This window comes from Colossoma macropomum, unplaced genomic scaffold (assembly GCF_904425465.1).
Source record: "Colossoma macropomum unplaced genomic scaffold, Colossoma_macropomum, whole genome shotgun sequence".
NCBI lineage: Eukaryota > Metazoa > Chordata > Actinopteri > Characiformes > Serrasalmidae > Colossoma > Colossoma macropomum.
In genome coordinates, this window is record NW_023494806.1 from 6,660,077 (window position 1) to 6,672,722 (window position 12,646).

At 39.5% G+C, this 12,646-nt stretch overlaps 1 protein-coding gene across 1 annotated transcript; it reads left to right on the forward strand.

The window, feature by feature from the left end:
• The first annotated feature begins 1,433 nt into the window (after positions 1 to 1,433).
• Positions 1,434 to 12,080, forward strand: hscb (HscB mitochondrial iron-sulfur cluster cochaperone). Its single transcript, XM_036598530.1, has 6 exons — positions 1,434 to 1,806; positions 4,744 to 4,840; positions 7,462 to 7,551; positions 10,850 to 10,994; positions 11,321 to 11,368; positions 11,572 to 12,080. The coding sequence occupies exons 1-6, from the start codon at positions 1,484 to 1,486 to the stop codon at positions 11,664 to 11,666; spliced, it is 798 nt and encodes a 265-aa protein (XP_036454423.1). The 5' UTR covers positions 1,434 to 1,483; the 3' UTR covers positions 11,667 to 12,080.
• The last annotated feature ends 566 nt before the right edge of the window (positions 12,081 to 12,646 follow it).

Consider the following 12,646-nt stretch of genomic DNA (forward strand, 5'->3'; position numbering starts at 1 on the left):
GTACTATACAGAACCATTTTCAAAAAGGTTCTACATAGAACCATATGCAACACATTCTCCATCAATCTGCAGAACCGTTCCACCTGGCAAAGAGCCATGAAAACAGCTCTGTGAGTGTTCATGCTTCTATATGGAACCACCGTCTTTACTAAAGAACCTTTGAAGAACCATCTTTTTTAAGAGTGTATATAGCACCATAAAAGCTTGTAACAATGGAAGAACCATTTTTGGTGCTATATAGAACCATTTTCAAAAATGTTCTACACAGATCCATATGCAACACATTCTCTATCAATCTGAAGAACCATTCACCATGCAGAGAACCATTTAAGCATGCAAATGGTTGTATACAGAATTCATGGTTCTATATAGAACTACTGTCTTTTTAAAGAACCTTTAAAGAACCATCTTCTTTAGAAGTGTATGTAGCTTATAACAACAGGAGAACCCTTTTTGGTGCTGTATAGAACATTATTTTTTTCTAATTTATACAACGCATCATATGTCAGTCAGAAGAACCATTCACTATGTAAAGAACCATTTAAGCATGAAAATGGTTCTATATATAATTCATGGTTCTATATAGTACTACTGTCTTTTTTCTCTTATTGTTACAAGCTTTTCTGGTGCTACGTACACTCTTAAAGAAGATGAAGTAGGAAAAAAAGATAGTAGTTCCGTATAGAACCATGAATTGTATATAGAACCATTTCACCATGTAAAGAACCATTTAAGCATGAAAATGGTTCTATATACAATTTATGGTTCTATATAGAACTACTGTCTTTTTTCTACTATCTTCTTCAAAAGAGTATGTAGCACCAGAAAAGCTTGTAACAATAGGAGAACCCATTTTGGTTCTATATAGAACACCATTTTTTCAAAAGCGTTCTATACAGAACTATAGACAACACATTGTCTATCAATCAGAAGAACCATTTACTATGCACAGAACCATTTAAGCATAAAAATGGTTCTGTATACAATTTATGGTTCTATATAGAACTACTGTCTTTTTTCTACTATGTTCTTTAAGACTGTATGTAGCACCAGAAAAGCTTTTAACAATAGGAGAACCCTTTTTGGTGCTATATAGAACCCCATTTTCAAAAAACGTTTTATATACAACACATTCACTATGCAAAGAACCATTTAAGCATGAAAACGGTTCTAAACAGAACTCATGGTTCTAAATAGAACCATTGCTTTTACTGAAGAACCCTTGAAGAACCATCTTTGAAGAACCAGAGTGCACACATCATTAACAAGCTTGTGGCTTCAAAGGTTTCAGAAAAAAAGAAGTTGTCCGGCGCCACCAATCGGTCAGTAATGGTAGTGTTTAGGGTACGAGTGTGCAGGGCGCGAGTGCGCGAATTGGAACACAGCCTTCAAAGCCGGAAACCCGATGCAGCGTCAACTTCCATACTGTGTAATATGTCATTCAGACGCGTATAGAGCCGTTGTACTCTGAGCTGAGGTCGATATGAAGTGTGTGCGGACTCTGTGCGCCTCTCACCGACTTCACAGATGCGCACCGCTCCTCCAAAACACAGCCGTGCGCTGCAGCGCAGCTGCTGCGGGGGGATCGTTCAGCTCTCCGAACAAAAACCCAGACTTCACTCGAGTTCACGCGCAGCTGAGCCCGAACCTTCACCTTCATGACAACCTGACCAGGAGCTTCTGTTCATCCTCAGCGGTGAGGAGGTGCTGGAGCTGCGGCTCTGCTGCTCAGCTCTTCTTCTGCTCAGCGTGTAAAGTCATACAGCCGCCCAGCGAGGAGGCCACTTACTTTGAGATCCTGAACTGGTAAATAAAGCATGTCCGTCCATGTCACTCAAAGGGGAACTCCACCGATTTTCCAAAAAATTCTACACAAATGGTTGAGATGTAAACAAAGTCGTTCAGAGCGGTTTCTCTGTTCTGGAGAAACTTACCGAGTCAGAGCGGTTCACACTGGTGGCGATAGGAACCAGACGTCTGAAGAGTTTAATGCCTCTGAAGTCTCCCTCACAGAAAGTTATTACATGAAACGGTTAGATATGTGCTGCCTGATGTCTGACACATTGCTTTATGATAGTTTTGTGATAAAGGTTCGGCTTAAAATGTATTTTAATCCATTTATTTTTATCCATTCTTGGCGGAGGGACACATGCAGGGTGTTGTAAGGCAAAATAGTTCCCAAAGAAAACTTATTTTTAGGCGGTTTTGGGAAGGTTTTGGCTCAAAATGTATTTGAAATCCATTCATGGTGAAGAGGTACATACAGGGCAATTTAAGGCAAAATAGTCCCCAAATAAAACTTTTTTTTTTTCAGATTTATGATGATTTTACCCTCATCAACATTATATATGAAAACTCAGAAGTTTTGTAGGTTCACTGGTGGTTTTGGATAGTAAATAAAATTGCTAGATTAGTGTTGTAGACATTGTGACCCCTGGTTCCTATCACCACCACTGTAAAGAAATTATTATTAGTATTATCATTATTATTATTATTATTATTATTATTAGCATTGTTAGTAATAATAATAACGATGATGATGATGATGATGATGATAAATAATAATAATAATAGTGGTAGTAGAACTTCTTAATAATAACCAACAATATTGAATAGTAATAATGCTAATTAATAATAGTTAATTATTCTATAATGAATCATTTCTCGTCAGACCACTTGGAATAAATTCAGTTTACATCTCAAGGACTGAATTATTCAGAAAATTTGAAAAATTGGTGGAATTCTCCTTCAAAAGGCTAAGGTTAGCTTCCTGTTATCCAACTTCTTATTGGTCTTTTCCGTTCCACCTTAAATAGCGCAGCCGTTACGTTCTGTGCTTCACCATTTAAAGTCAATGGTAAATTCCAATAAGAAGCTTCGTTCATCACTTACACATCATCTAAGATCTATTAAACGTTCCTAGAGGCAGCCTTGTAGTATAAAAGTATTAAAGTGGTTTGCTGTCTGTCTGGAAAACATCATTTGTGTAACAGGATGACTTTAGGATCAATATTAGAAAACACAGGTCTTAGCATTCTAAGTAACTTCAGCCAGATCTCAAGGACATTGGCTGTGAGGCATTAATCCTCCAGAGGACTGCAGGACTGTCCATTCCAGTACTTTGAACACAGAGGATCTCAAGGCAGAACTGAGAAATCCTGCTTTATAAAATACTTACCACAGTATAATTGAATCATTGAGATGTAAATCAACCCAGTGGTTTGGTGTGAAATGGTTCATTGTAGAGAAACCTGCAGACTCTGATTTCTTTACAGTGGTGGTGATAGGAACCAGGGGTCACCATGTCTACAACACAGATATAGCCATTTTATTTACTTTCCAAAAGGACCGGTGAACCTGCCTGTGCCTTCTGAGTTGCTCTGTGTGTGTTGGTACTTGTAAAATTGTGGTAAATCAGAAAAAAAATCTAAAAAATAATTTTTCTGTGGGGACAATTTTGAAGACTGTACACTGTGTGTCTCTCCACCCTGAATAGATAAAAAAATAGACCAAAAGTTTTATCTCCAACAATGTCTCAAGCATCAGGCAGTGTATTCATAACCATTTCATGTAATAACTTTATTCGAGCAAGGTTTTAGGGATGTTGAACTCTTCAGACGTCTGGTTCCTATCACCACCACTGTGAACATTTCTGACTCAGTAAGTTTCTCGAGAACAGAGCAGTTCACATCAAACCACTCACTCTTTCTGTGTTCACACAGCAGGTAAAAGTGGCCCAAGTCTGATTTTATCACCAAATCCGATTTCTTTGTTTGGCTGTTCACACTATCTTTTAAATGTGACCTGTATGCGACAGTCTGAACAGATCAGCTCCCAAACTGACCCACATGAGCAAAAGAACAGAGCTTCATGCTGCTTCACGCGGCTCATCCAGAGGTAAACAATCACGACTGCCAACGAACGCCAGTCGCTCCCGGAGGTTCAGCTTCATCTTCACCAGCATCAGAGGAGCCATTGTGAAGCTTCACTGACTGACAGCCAGATGGGAATTCATGAGGCTTTTACGTCAATCCAGCTCGACATCCGTCATAATTTCAAGCTGCTGAGACCTCAAACATTTGGGGTGATATTTCTGAACAAACATTTGAAGAGACTTTGTGGTTTGGATAAGTCTCTTCACATTCGTGAAATTATGACGAATGTCGAGCTGGATTGACGTAAAAGCCTCATGAATTCCCATATGGCTGTTCAGACTGAGTCGCGTTGCCTCAGATCGGAAACCGATCGGATTTCAGTACCACATATGAAAGCGTCTCAAATCTGAATTGAAAATGTCAGATTCAGTGTTTTTTGCTGCTCACACTGATTTGGGCCACTTTTACCTGCTGTGAACGTAGCTTAGTGAAATTTTAAGGGTCAGTCAGTTCATAATTCATGAGCTTTAGAACCTGTGGATGTTGTTGAGGCACTCAGGTGACATTACATGGCTACAGGGTATGGGTTAAAGTAGCCTAATATTTTTGATACTGAATGTCTCTCTAATGAAACACATTTGAGACCTTCAGTGTGATCCTATTGCGATCAAGTAGGCTGTCAGTGTACAACAATAGCTTATGTATATTAAACTCACTACAGATGGTTAACTTTGACAGCCTGGGCTTATGAGGAGAGGTGTGCAGGTCAGCGCTAAGAGATAAACAACAACTCATATTCAGGTACTGCTGTATGAGGCCTGGTGTGGTCTGTAATCTTACAGTGTTCTGTGTTGATTTTCACTTCTAGTGATCAGAGCTTTGCTTTGGACATTCAGAAGCTGCAGCGGAGATTCCTAGAGCTGCAGAGATCTCTGCATCCGGACAACTTCAGCCTCAAGTCATCGGTACGTTGTTTTTTTTTATTTTTATTTTTATTTTTTGTTTTTTAATGGCAGTGGCACTGATACAAAGCTACAGTGCTCTGTGATGAATGTTCCTCCAGATTTAATAATAAGCAAAACAACACTGACCTCTGCTGGCAGCCTGAGGCACTGCAGTTCAGTCACAGCAAGTTCCATACACTTCTGTTTGTTAAGACTTTTGTTAATAGAATTTTGTTAACTTTTATTTAGCGCACACACTTTGGAGTACATTTGGAGCAAGTCAGCATTTTTCTAAATAAGAGAGGGCACTGTATAATTATTTTCTTTTCATTTATATATTATTATTTTGTATTTAAGGTTATTTTTTTCCCCAAATATGCTTCATAGCAAACCATAGTTAATAGTCTGAAGTTATAAAAAAAAAAAGGTAAGAATCTATGATACTGAACACCACACTTCCTGAAGTGTAGCTACCAATTATGAGCTAATGCCAGAAATGGACAATGGTCAAAACCGGCAGTGGCACCTGGAGGGGACATTTAGGGACCACTGGTTGAATAATTTATTTTCAGAAAATTTAAAGTAAAAACAGTGCACTTCATATGTAAACAAACCGTTGCAGTATGTAAATAATATAACATCCATCAACATTATAAAAGCGCTCATGTTCCAAATGTTTTTCGCCCTCAGCCCAACACAAATATTACAGTTTGCCCCCCCAGGACAGAAAGTTTGGGCACCCCTGCATCAGAAGTTTGAAAAATTAATAAACACTTACAATCCCCAATTTTGCAATAAATCTATGCTATTTTTACTATTACAGCCAGTGTTATCAGTGTTTTCATCACTGTTAAAATGTAAACGTGCTTACTTTGTTGTTTTTTTTAAAAAGCCTTGGTCGCAGCTGATGTAAAATATACAGTGAGGTATATTTTTGTTTTTTGTTATTTAATATACCTATAGCGCACATAATGTATTTTAATGTTGTAACTATAAAAATGTACAAAAATAGGTTAAATTGATTGGGAAAAAGTATTGAGGCACTGCAGTGAAATATACATATATATTTCACAAAACTCACACAAAACTCCCCTGCTAATAAAGCATTTAGGCAGATCAGAACTCTATTGGAACAATGCTTGCTGGTCAGATTAAAGAAACATAGATTTATTTGGCAATAATTCAGCTCAGTCATGTTTAGAGAAAGTAGAGTTTCGTATATGAGCCCAAGAACAACATCACCACAGTGAAGTATGAAGGTGGGAGCATCATGATACGAGGCTGCTTCTCTGGTTGAAAATGCTTGCCTGACCTGGCTCACAGATTCCCTGCCCTGGTTCTGGAAGACCCCCTGCACTACATTTTAGGGTTTTTCTGGCTTCCAACACACCCACTTTAATTCATGAAGGGCGTTTTATTGAGATGATTAGTTGGATAAGGTTCTAGCCAGTTTCCTCATTCAAATCCCTTTGAAAAATTAATGGAGGATTTTGAAACTGCAAGTCTATCAGAGGGACCCTTGTAATGAATGGGAATTGAAGATGCTTTGCCAAGTGGAATTTGCCAAAACTGAGCTACAATGCTGCAAAAAAGCTAATTACGTCTCACCATAGACATCTCAATGCTTTAACTCTCAGCGACAGCTCTTTAGTGTCTGAATACCTGTTCAGTTATTCTTATAAATACATGCTTTTTGTTCAAATAGAAAGTTAAAAGGCTTCATATATGTTAATTTGAGGTGGACACAGTACGTTAAATAACAAAAAAGTGTTGGAATACTTCTTTCCCCTTCACTGTACTTGTGGATCATGGAAGAAAAAAAGTCTGAGAGGCCCAGGAGAGGACCTCGACGTGACGGAGAGACAATTCTCCGCCAGTGTTTGTGTCCCATCTCTCTTTGACTTCACAGAATCATTTAAACTCCTTGATCCTCCCAATTCAGAATCTGATTGTGTTGCTTTGTGCGTATGCAGCCAGCGCCAGCCAGCAGATCGTTGGTAAAAGGGTTGCAATCTTCACGCTAGATTGGTGTGTGTGGCCTGTGTGTCTGATGGGATCTCTCTGACAGCGATGCCCCTCGCGTCTTGGCGGGCGGCTATTGATTCTCCAGGGTTTGACAGGCCTGACAGCTGAAAATGTTCCTCCACTGCTACTCATTCTCTGCCGTTTTCCTCCTGTTATTCTACCTGACACCTCGCGCACTCCGCGCTCCCTCGGAGAGCTAACTAACATTCAGTCTCTCTGCCATTACCCAAACACAGAGACCCCTGAGAAAGATGTGGGAGGAAAAAAAAAAATCCAATTATCAACATTGCCAAGGATTCGCGGTTCGGGAAAGCAGCTGCGTGCCATAGGGATTGTTCCAAAACAAAGACGCGTCAACTTGGTGTGATATTTGGAAATGACTAGCTGTAGGCAAGTCACACATCGTGCAGTTGAAATATGAGACTGAGGAAAAAAGGTTTTAATTTCCCCAGTACAGCTGCAAACCCACGAAAGAGCCATTTCCTATTAACGTTCTGCGAATTCTGTAATGTTGGCTATTTTTAAGCGACTGCCTGTTGCCGGCTAAGTAGTTTATTTTCTGAACACGGTGAGAAATGGTTCATTAATTTGCATGGCTTTGTGATCCTTCATTTCAGACGGAACAAGGATATTCAGAAAAGCAGTCGGCACTGGTAAACAAAGCCTTCAGGACGCTACAGAAACCCGTCACGCGTGCTGTCTACATGGTAAGAAGACCTGCAGAATTTTAATGTGTAGGCTAATTAGGGTTGAATTGATTTCCATCATTTTCCCGAACCAAGACAAGGTGTGTTATGTGTCCAAATATCCAGCCATGTATCCAAACAAGTGTCTTGATTTATGCAGCCCTAAGTGGGAGGCTCAATTAACCCTTAGAGGCCCAAACCGTTCTTGGGCGTATTTGGCTACCTTTATATTTAAGCTTGCAGTGGACGCAGAATGTAAGGCCCAGTTCCATTTCTTATTTTCACCTTGCCACTTGGAACTGAGATACAAAGGTTAGTGGTTGAAATCTCCCCCTACGAAATGGGACCCTCAAATAAAAAAGAGCATTACTTCATTACCAGACTACTAGCGCTGCTCTGTAGGTGACCCTGCCAGTCTGCAGTGATAGCAGAGGAGGGTAAAGTTCAGCTCTCACTGCTGGGCTTTAGTTACATTTAGGGCATCATATGCCTTCAAAGAGGGGGTGGGGCAATTATTTATTATTGCCCACCTCTAATTCTGCGGTGATATGAAGCTGAAGTCAGATATTTGCCAGCTCCTCATTCGAATTTTCCTGTTCCACCTTAAATGGTGCAGCAGTTCCGATGCCTGAGGTGCCAGAATGTAACTGATGCACCAATCAAAGTGGAACGGGAAATTTAGCTAGCTGGCTACCGAGACATCAGTATATACTAGCAATTTTTGTGCTTGTTATTAAGAAAAGGACCATAAAACATCGAAATGACATTGAACTAAGATAATACCATGGTTATTGTAATTCTTTCTGGGTTTCTTTGGTCGCTCGCACAGCCATCTTGCCGGTTTTTCCTTTTTTCTCATAACACTCTGTTTGGAGTGTGTCTCAGAAAAACCTCCGTTTAGAGGGTCATGTAGCCCTAACACTTCACCCTACCTCCCTATCTCAACTAAAATCATGACACCCTACCCCTAGGTGTGAATGTGCAAAAAACAGGGGGCTAAGCACTAAGTGGTAGGGGCGAGGGGTGAAAGGGGTTGGGCATAAGTGTTGCACATCTGTGGAATCTGCAAAATCTAAACTAGTTGTAGGGATCGTTTTCATATCTCTGAGCTGCACACTTTTGAATGATATAAATAAAAAGAACACAAAAACAGAAACTATTTTTAGCATAAGTTTCCAAATATGAACAGATCAAAAAGAGAAATCTCTTGAAAAACAACATGTGTAAGTGCAGAAAAGTTATATGAGGCTCTGAAAAAAAAAACAGGAGCTTATACGTGCTTTTTCCAGGTGACAATGTAAACATACTGACATGTTCTTCATAGGCACTTTTTATAGGTGACTGTAGGGGGTGCTAGAAGCTTCGTTCTTCCCTCTGTAGTCTGCTGCAGGATACTCTGCAGGATTAGGCAGTTTGAAAACAATGATACACTGCTTTGTCATTCCCATCGGCTGCTGCAACCAAAGCAATGACACAGATGAAGTAAAACACAGTATTTCATTAGCTCATGCATGTAAGTGCCGAACAAAGAGGAAACCCATAAAAAGGTATGTGATTTTGTGAACCAGTGTAGCTTAGACTTGCTCAGACCATTAAAAGTTAGCCAGGAGTTGTAGAGAAATGAATTAGCGCTCGTCTTTTCTGCTGAGATCTCAAGAATCTGATGCTTTTTAACAAATCTCTCTATGACAGCCAGTCAACTTTTGGCAGTCATTTTAATAAAACGTGCACAGCAGGGGGCGCCAGCATCCCCGTGGTGTTCTAAGGTTAGTTTAAAGGTTAAAGGAATAGTTTCTAATTTGCACAGTTTCTCCCTTAAATGTTGCTGAACAGCCAAGAGATTTGCATTCCAGGTAATTTTAATATTCGGGAATCCTGTTAGAGTTAATGAACGGATAAGAGGTTGTTCGTGGGGAAGGAAAAGGACTAGGTTTAAAAGCTTACCTTTTTTAGGTGACAGTAAATTTAGCAGCACGCAGAGGAACACAGTTTGGGTTTTATTATTAAAAGGTAGCTGAGGGAAATGGGTGCGTTTTCATGTTGGATGAGTAACGTAGGCGCCCTCTTCAGATGAGCTAATGAACTCATCTAGAGCTACTCGGTAGAGCCTTGGACACTGGTGGACGGTCTCCTCAGTGGACGATGTGCCAACATGTTATTTGTCAGAGGAATATATTTCCACTGTTTCTGGACCTCGCTAACACGAGCTAGAGTAGCTGGCATGGTTAGTGTTAAAGCTGTGCTATGTCCACCTTCAGTCATGTCCTTAACAAAGCGTCATCGTCAGCGCAGTCACGCTAAGGCAGTCGTCATTTTTGTCTTCTTGTGATGAAATGCAACAAATATCTGAATAGTAATTTGTGTTTATTACTATTATTATTATAGTTATTACTATTAAATTATTACTATTAGTACTAGTACTAGAGTTACCTGTGTACACCCTTACTCAAAAAAGTAGTGCTACAAAGCTAATGTAGCTAACAAGCAATGGACGTTACCAATTAGCACTGTGCAAACTGCATCTATGCATCTATTCCCCATCCTCAAAGATTAACTCAGTTTTCTTTGTTTTATGACTCTTAATAACCAGCCAAGCTCTTTAAAAACATCTGTTCCACTACTTGGGTCCACTTTGAGTTTTTTCTTTTTTTTTTTTTTTAACAATTATCTAATAAATTCTTCAGTGATTTTCAGAAAGCAGTGTGTTGAAACGTCTCTATATTCTGTTTTTGGCTCAAAATTAGTCATTTGCCATTTGCCTTGGGCTAATAATTGATACAGCCGTGTGCAAACGTTTATGCACCCCTGATCAAATGAAGTTTTGTTGATTTTTTTTTTGTTTTTTTGTGAAAATAGTAGTGAAAATAAGTGAACACATGCTCTACAGAGAACACACTTCTGCACATTTTAATGCACAGTTACTGTTTTTTTTTGCTGAATTTGGCATATCTGAAAAACATAACACATAAAATGTGTTATGGCACATTTTCTATGGTATGTTTTATTTTTTTATGTTAATCTAAGCAAATGAATAGAAATTGTGCATTCAAGTTGGTATAAGATGCCATATTATAAGTTCCTGTGGAGCATTTTCACTTAACATGTCATTTGACCAGCAGTGTTCACTCTTTTCCGTACGGCTGTGTGTTTTAATGGTGGGAGTTTGTTTGGCTGTTTAGTTTCCTAAAACTAAATAAAAGATGGTGGATGTTCTGTGGGACCTGACCTTTAGCTTTGACCCGCTAGACAGGAACGGTGCTGCAGCATTTCCACTTATCTCGCAATAACTCTTCCCTGTCACCTGCGTGATTAACCCCAGCTGCAGCTACACGGAATCGAGCTAGAGGAGGGAACGGATGCCACGGCTGACCCCAACTTCCTCCTGGAGGTCATGGAGATCAATGAGAAGCTGGCGGAGAGCCGGAGCCGAGAGGAGGCGGACGCCATAGGCCAGGCGGTGCGAGGTGTGTAGGAAACAAACAGAAACTACTACAACACACATTTAGAAAGAGCTGGTGAAGATCACTTCACCCACATTCCACTGGTAGACCTTGTTTATTTGACTTCTTATGGACTGAAGTACATTCCATAGAAACGCTCAAGGCTACGTTTTTATCATGTTTTCACTTTCTGTTTTTTTTCCTCTGTGTTTATTTTTGTGCTCCAATGGGTTATTAATTTGCAGAAGATGTGCTCTTGAGATGCTTCGACACTTCCATTTTCATTCATTTAAGCAAGGACCCATTTCCCGCTGTAAATACATGCTGTTTTTTTTTTTTCCCTCCTCCAGAGACATTGAAAGTCTTGACTGAACAGATGAATACGTCGCTGAACAAAGGTATCTCCCTCTTTTCTTCTCAGTTCCCCTCAAATTTGACACTGGCGCACTCTGCCAAGGTCGCTGTTAAGTGCGAGAGGAAGCGAAAAAGAAGGTTTCCTATGTTTCCTTGACTCAGCGGAGATAAAGATGGTTGTTATTTTTTCTGTGACAATCTCACGACCCTGTGTAATCTTTTCTTTTTTTTTTAACACCCCCCGCAGGAAACCTACAATCAGCCAAAGAGCTCCTGGCCCGAATGAAGTACTTTACCAATCTGGAGGAGAAGGTAAAAGAGAAACTGACAGAGAACTTGTGAGGAGGTGGAGAAGGACTCTTATCTAACGTTTCCTCTGTACGCACAACCAGACTACAGCCGGATTTCGGTTTCATTTAGTCATTTTAAAGTTAAAGTTGTAGTAAATTAAAGTATATTTTTAAAGTCTATTATATTCTTCTGTTGAGTAAATGTTGCCGTTTTAAGGAAATAGTTATGGCACTTGTTCACAATGAGTCTAATAAAGGTTTAGGGAAACCTTGTCTTTTGTCACCATAAAGCAGCAATGTGCTAATACTTTGGGTGCATTTGGGTCCAACACTTAAACTATTGTTAAACGTACATATTGAAGCTCTTTTGGCCTGAAGGAGGTTTAAATACCTGAAAGGTATGAGTGCTGAGCAGGTATGGCTACTGTGTCAACTTGTACTTTAAATTTTTGGTAACACTTTCTATGAATGTCACGTTTGTAAGCATCTATAAACACATTCATAACATGTTATAATGCATTCATAAGGCATCATAAACATGGCTATAAATATTTATAAAAATGAATTACACGTTATAGCCATGCTTATTAAGCATTATGAATTGTTAACATTATACATTATAAGTACTGATCATAACAAATTATAAGAGCTCATAAGTCGTATTTGTCCGCTCTAAGTAAAGTGTAGCGTACTGTACTAAAGCCTCCTCCAGTGTTAAGAGTGAGGCTTCAAGTTGAAGTATTTACTGAAGGATTTACTGAAACACTAAAACATACACAATAAAGCTCATTACAGGCTTCAAATGTCAGAGTTTAAACTAGTGCTGCCATCAGTGTTTTACCCAAGGTGGGAAAGTCAGTGTACACCACCGTTAGCTTGGCACTAACTTAACACTGCATATCCAATAGAATGCTAGCAGAAATCAGCATTAATGCACTGTAGTGTAGTGATGTTACAGAGTGAAAGGTTCTAGCGCTTGACGTTAGAACCAGTGAGGGAACAAATTACAATGACAGCACTCTATTATCTCAC

Excerpts from the sequence above, each read along its gene's own strand:
- hscb (XM_036598530.1), top strand. The coding sequence starts at position 1,484 with ATGAAGTGTGTGCGGACTCTGTGCGCCTCTCACCGACTTCACAGATGC. Across the intron at positions 1,807-4,743 it reads TACTTTGAGATCCTGAACTG|TGATCAGAGCTTTGCTTTGG; the intron begins GTAAATAAAGCA and ends TTTCACTTCTAG. Across the intron at positions 7,552-10,849 it reads TCACGCGTGCTGTCTACATG|CTGCAGCTACACGGAATCGA; the intron begins GTAAGAAGACCT and ends GATTAACCCCAG.